The 5,807-nt window shown below is 40.3% G+C and overlaps 1 protein-coding gene across 3 annotated transcripts in view; it reads right to left on the bottom strand.

Annotated features, from left to right (window-relative positions):
- The window catches only part of SMARCC1 (SWI/SNF related, matrix associated, actin dependent regulator of chromatin subfamily c member 1), a 202,416-nt gene that overhangs the window by 108,742 nt on the left and 87,867 nt on the right, over positions 1 to 5,807 (bottom strand). For all 3 annotated transcript variants that reach the window (XM_025374994.1, XM_025374993.1, XM_025374992.1), the window contains exon 11: positions 4,732 to 4,856. In XM_025374994.1, coding sequence (XP_025230779.1) covers positions 4,732 to 4,856 — 125 coding nt within the window. The remainder of the gene's footprint in view (positions 1 to 4,731; positions 4,857 to 5,807) is intronic.

Genomic DNA, 5,807 nt, shown 5'->3' with positions numbered 1-5,807 from the left:
GAGGGGGGGGGGGCCAGGCGAGGCGGCTCATGCCTATAATCAGCACTTTGGGAGGCCAAGGCGGGTGGATCACCTGAGATCAGAAGTTCGAGACCAGCCTGGCCAACATGGCAAAACCCCGTCTCTACTAAAAATACAAAAACACTGGCCAAGCGTGGTGGCGGGCACCTGTAATCTCAGCTACTCAGGAGGTTGAGGCAGGACAATCACTAGAATCCTGGGGGCTGAGGTTACAGTGAGCTGAGATCACACCACTGCACTCCAACCTGGGCAACAGAGCCCAGACTCTGTCTCAGAAACAAAACAAACAAACAAATTTATACAACACTAGACTCAAAAACTGTACAACACATGTCCTTTTCAAGTAGTACAAGCAAACGTTCACCAAAATAAACTATATGCTGTGTAATAAAACAAGTATGAATAATTTTTTTTATTTTTGAGACAGAGCTTCGCTCTTGTTGCCCAGGCTGGAGTGCAATGGCGCAATCTCGGCTCAATGCAACCTCCACCTCCCGGGTTCAAGTGATTCTCCCGCCTCAGCCTCCTGAGTAGCTGGGACTACAGGCGCCCGCCACCACACCCGGCTAATTTTTTGTGTGTGTTTTTAGTAGAGATGGGGTTTCACCATGTTGTCCAGGCTGGTCTTGAACTCCTGACCTCAGGTGATCCATCCGCCTCGACCTTCCGAAGTGCTGGGATTACAGGCATGGGATTACAGGCCGTGCCCAGCCAAGTGTGAATAAATTTCAAAAGACTAGATTTTCAGTGAATGATTTTGGGTTTTTTTGAATCAGGGTCTCACTCCTTAGCCCAGGCTGTAGTGCACTGGTGCGATCATGGCTCACTGAAGCCTCAATGTCCTTGGTTTCCAGCAATCCTCTCACTGAACAGCTAGGACTACGGGGAAAGACCACCATGTCCAGCTCTGCCATAGATTTTAATTAGGAATTAACTATAAAATAAGCCAGACATGGTAGCTTGCACTTTGGGAGGCTAAGGCAGGCAGATTGCTTGAGCTCAGGAGTTTGAGGCCAGTTTGGGCAATATGGCAAGACCGTGTCTCTACAATGAATAAAAATTAGGCAAACGTGGTGGTGAGCACCTGTATCCCAGCTAAAACGAGAGGCTGAGGTGGGAGGATCACTTGAGTGAGCAGTGAGTCATAACTGTACCAATGCACTCCAGCCTGGGCGACAGAGCGAGACCCCCTGACTTTTTTTTTTTTAATTCCAGGAATGCAAAGTTGATTCAACCACTACAAAAATCATACAATGTAATTAAATAATATTAACTGATTAAAAGGAGAAATATCATTACATCAGTGGATATTGAAGAATGATATCAAAATTTGGCATTCATTCATAAAAACTCACAAAAATCCAGGAAGAAAGCTTCTTGAAATTGATGAAACATCTATTGTGTGATATCACACGTCATGGTAAAATATAAATGTGTTCTTTCGAAGACAGAGAAAAAAGCAAAATGTCTGCTTTCTAAACCGCTATTAAAATTATAGTGGAGGTATAACGTAATTGGAGGTTTGTGTAACAGAAAATCCTAAGAAATCTACAAAAAAGTGCCAGAATACATGATTTTTTAAAAAGCAACAGAATACACGGTCAAAAATTAAGGAATATTAATTCTCTTTCTACATACTAGCAAAACATAAGTGGAAAATTTTAAACTTTCAGTAACAAAAAAAATTGAGATATAAATGTAACAAAATGTGAAAGACCTCATAATAAAACATACAAAACAAAGAAGAGGAAAAATTACATTAAACGCTGGTGCTAAGACTTACATGGAAAAGCTAAGAGCTATAATAGCAAAAACAATATTGAAAAATGTGAACAAAAGTTGAAGTTTACTCAATTTCAATACTTACTAAAAAAACTATAATAACTCAGGCCCTGTGGTATTAAGTACAATGAGATGGTTAGAAAAGAATACTGAATCTAAATGTAGACATGTGTGATGATTTTCAACAAAGGCATCAAAATAGTTCAATGTGAGAAGTAGTGTCTTTTCAGCAAATGGTATACAAACAACTAAATACCTATGTGGGGAATAAAATAAACTTCGACCCGTAATTCATAACACCCTCAAAATCAACTTTAAATTGGGTCACAGACCAAACTATAAAAGCAGAAGCCTTCTGCAAGAACACACAGAAAAACACATTTACAACACTAACGTAGGCAAAAAATTTCTTAGGACACAAGAAGTTAAGAGCACCTGTCCTCCAAAAAAAAAAAAAGTGTTAAGAAAATGAAAATCCAAGCAACTGTGAATAGGGACTTGAACTGGTTATACTTAAATTCAGAAAAATCAAATGCTTGAATGGTGTAATTTATAAATTCACTAGAGAACAGAAAACCAATAAAAAGGACAACTACCAATTCTCCTGCTTATTTTTTTTTATCCTTTAATCCCTCCATCTGGATGTCAAGAACTGCTTGGGACACTTTCCTTGCCATCTTTGTCACCTTTAGCCATAGTGCTTTAGCCTTCGACTGGACAACACACCATCAGCTGAGTGCAAAATACAGACAGACCAATGCTGATGAGCCTAGCTTCTCCTGGTATTCTTAACTGTCCTGTATGTATATACATATGTATATACATATATACACCCAGTGCCCATCTTATACATATGTATATTGTCCTATATGTCTATACATATGTATATTTCCTATATGTGTGTGTATATATAGGTATATACATACATATGCATATTGCCCTACATGTATATACCTATGTATATATACATATATACCCAGTGCCCATCTTAATTATTTATCAACTGCTGTCTTTAGTGCCATATAAACCATATAGTCTTCTTTATCAATTGCTCTGTTTAGTGCCATATAAACCATATAATCTCCTATTTTTAACCGTATACTTTCTGAGTTTTAGTAACTCATCTTACTTTTAGATCCAGATGGCTTCCTATATTTTACAAATTTCTCAACAATGTACAAATGTACAAATAATGTTCTGGTTTTTCCTAGGCTTTTTATAATACTCTTTCCTGTCACTGCATAAGTTTAGCACAGGAGAGATAGTTATATGCTTCATATACATCTTAATCTAAATCCTAGATTTTTTTCCTACTTTTTCATTATTTTTCATGCTCACAGAATAGTAAAATAAAAAAGAGATACCTTATAATTTACTACAATCCTTCATCTTAGGCTGTTTTGAAGAAATTGTAATTCAGCTTCTAATAACCAGAAAAAGTTCTAATTCCTCCTGTTATTTCGATAAAGTATATTTTAAAAAAAAACACTAATAACTTTAATGACTTAGTTTCTAGTTCCCAAATTTTAAATCTCCACTTTCTAGATTCCAGTGAAATTCTATAAACTCAGATGATTAGTATGAGAGTTATAATTCACCAACTGATATATATAGTCATATATATAGTCTCTTATTTACAAGCTGTACCCACAAAGATGGGTGGAAAAGGCTAATAAATCATAAAACGCCAATCATAGGTCTTTACTTTTTAAAGTATGCTAGAGCTTATTTTTTTTAAATCTAATCACTGGCTCACTGAGGACACAAACATTTAATGATCAATAAAAAATACCTTATCAATATTTAAAGAACATTTTGGCTTTTTTATGTTTGTTGTTTTTGTTTTTGAGACTGAGTCTCACTCTGTCGCCTAGGCTGGAGTGCAGTGGTATGATCTCAGCTCATTGCAACCTCCGCCTCCTGGGTTCAAATGATTCTTCTACCTCAGCCTCCAGAGTAGCTGGAAATACAGGCGTGCACCACTGTGCCTGGCTAATTTCTGTATTTTTAGTACAGATGGGGTTTCACCACGTTGGCCAGGCTGGTCTTGAACTCTTGACCTCAAGTGATCCCCCTGCTTTGGTCTCCCCAAGTACTGGGGTTACAGGTATAAGCTACCATGCCCAGCCCACTCTGAATTTAATTACATTGAATAGAAGTCAGGTCAGAATTTACATAACTGGTAACTAAGGTTCATCACACTTAGAAGAAATTCATTACTGGAGATCTTCAAATTTGCATTCACATAAAGCATTCCCTAGAGATTTCAATAAGTTAAACTGTATATAAGTACATACTCCACTTTTTCATATGAATATGATTCTGTTGCAATTTAAAAACCATTAATTTTAAAACATTCCTAAATTTAAAGTTGTTTTTGGTCGCTGTAAGTTTTCTCAATAAACAAAGAGTAGGGCCGGGCACAGTGGCTCACGCCTGTAATCCCAGCACTACGGAAGGCCGAGGCGGGCGGATCACAAGGTCAGGAGATCGAGACCATCCTGGCTAACACGGTGAACCCCAGTCTCTACTAAAAACTTCAAAAAATCAGCCGGGTGCGGTGGTGGGCGCCTGTAGTCCCAGCTACTCGGGAGGCTGAGGCAGGAGAATGGCGTGAACCCGGGAGGCGGAGCTTGCAGTGAGCTGAGATCGCGCCACTGCACTCCAGCTGAGATCGCGCCACTGCACTCCAGCCTGGGCGACCAAAAGAGACTCCGTCTCAAAAAAAAAAAGAAAAAAAAAAAAAAAAAAAAGAGTGAAACTACTCAAATGATTACAGAACATTCAAAAATGATATCCATAAAAGGGATAATCTATTCATACTTGAAAGTCGAGAACTGTGGACCCACAGCAAGCAATGACTCATCCCATGGTATTGCTGAGAATGACTAAATTACATCTAACACTCTCATGCAGAATAATACAAACCATTTTTGGGAAGTACTACTTCTTCTATATTGGGTACAGGTGTTGGGTCTTCCATATCCTTGGTTAGATCTTCTTGCTCGTCTTCCTCTTTCTGACTTCTGCGCTTCCCATAAAGGCTAGCTTGGCTAAAACACACAAGGTATATGAAATATAAACAAGATTGATTATTGCTACTTATAGCAAACAGTTTCTGAGGCTGCACACCTTCATTATTTGTAGAATATATGCTCAAGATCACTTTAAAAGACAAACAGTAGGTCGGTCGCAGTGGCTCATGCCTGTAATCCCAGCATTTTGGGAGGCTGAGGCAGGTGGATCACAGAGGCCAGGAGTTTGAGACCAGCCTCGCCAACATGGCGAATCTCTGTCTCTACTAAAAATACAAAAATAAGCCAGGCATGGTGGCAGGCGCCTGTAATCCCACCTGCTCAGCAGGCTGAGGCAGGAGAATTGCTTGAACCTAGAAGGTGGAGGTTGGAGTGAGCTGAGATGTCGCCAGTGCACTCCCACCTGGGTGACAGAGGGAGACTCCATCTAAAAGAACTTTTAAAAATAAAAAAGGCAAACATTAAAAAAAAAAATTAGATAACTTCCCCCAAATTACATCTAACCAGCCAATAAAACAAAAATAAAAGTTAACAGGCGGCCGGGCGCGGTGGCTCAAGCCTGTAATCCCAGCACTTTGGGAGGCCGAGACGGGCGGATCACGAGGTCAGGAGATCGAGACCATCCTGGCTGACACGGTGAAACCCCGTCTCTACTAAAAAAAATACAAAAAAAGGCCGGGCGCGGTGGCTCAAGCCTGTAATCCCAGCACTTTGGGAGGCCGAGGCGGGTGGATCACGAGGTCAGGAGATCGAGACCATCCTGGCTAACATGGTGAAACCCCGTCTCTACTAAAAATACAAAAAACTAGCCGGGCGTGGTGGCGGGCGCCTGTAGTCCCAGCTACTCGGAGGCTGAGGCGGGAGAATGGCGTGAACCCGGGAGGTGGAACTTGCAGTGAGCCGAGATCGCGCCACTGCACTGCAGCCTGGGCGACAGAGCGAGACTCCGTCTCAAAAAAAAAAAAAAAA

The sequence above is a fragment of the Theropithecus gelada genome, chromosome 2 (assembly GCF_003255815.1).
Source record: "Theropithecus gelada isolate Dixy chromosome 2, Tgel_1.0, whole genome shotgun sequence".
Taxonomy (NCBI): Eukaryota; Metazoa; Chordata; class Mammalia; order Primates; family Cercopithecidae; genus Theropithecus; species Theropithecus gelada.
Note: the sequence above shows the minus strand (reverse complement) of the source record. Positions and strands in the feature narration are given on the sequence as shown.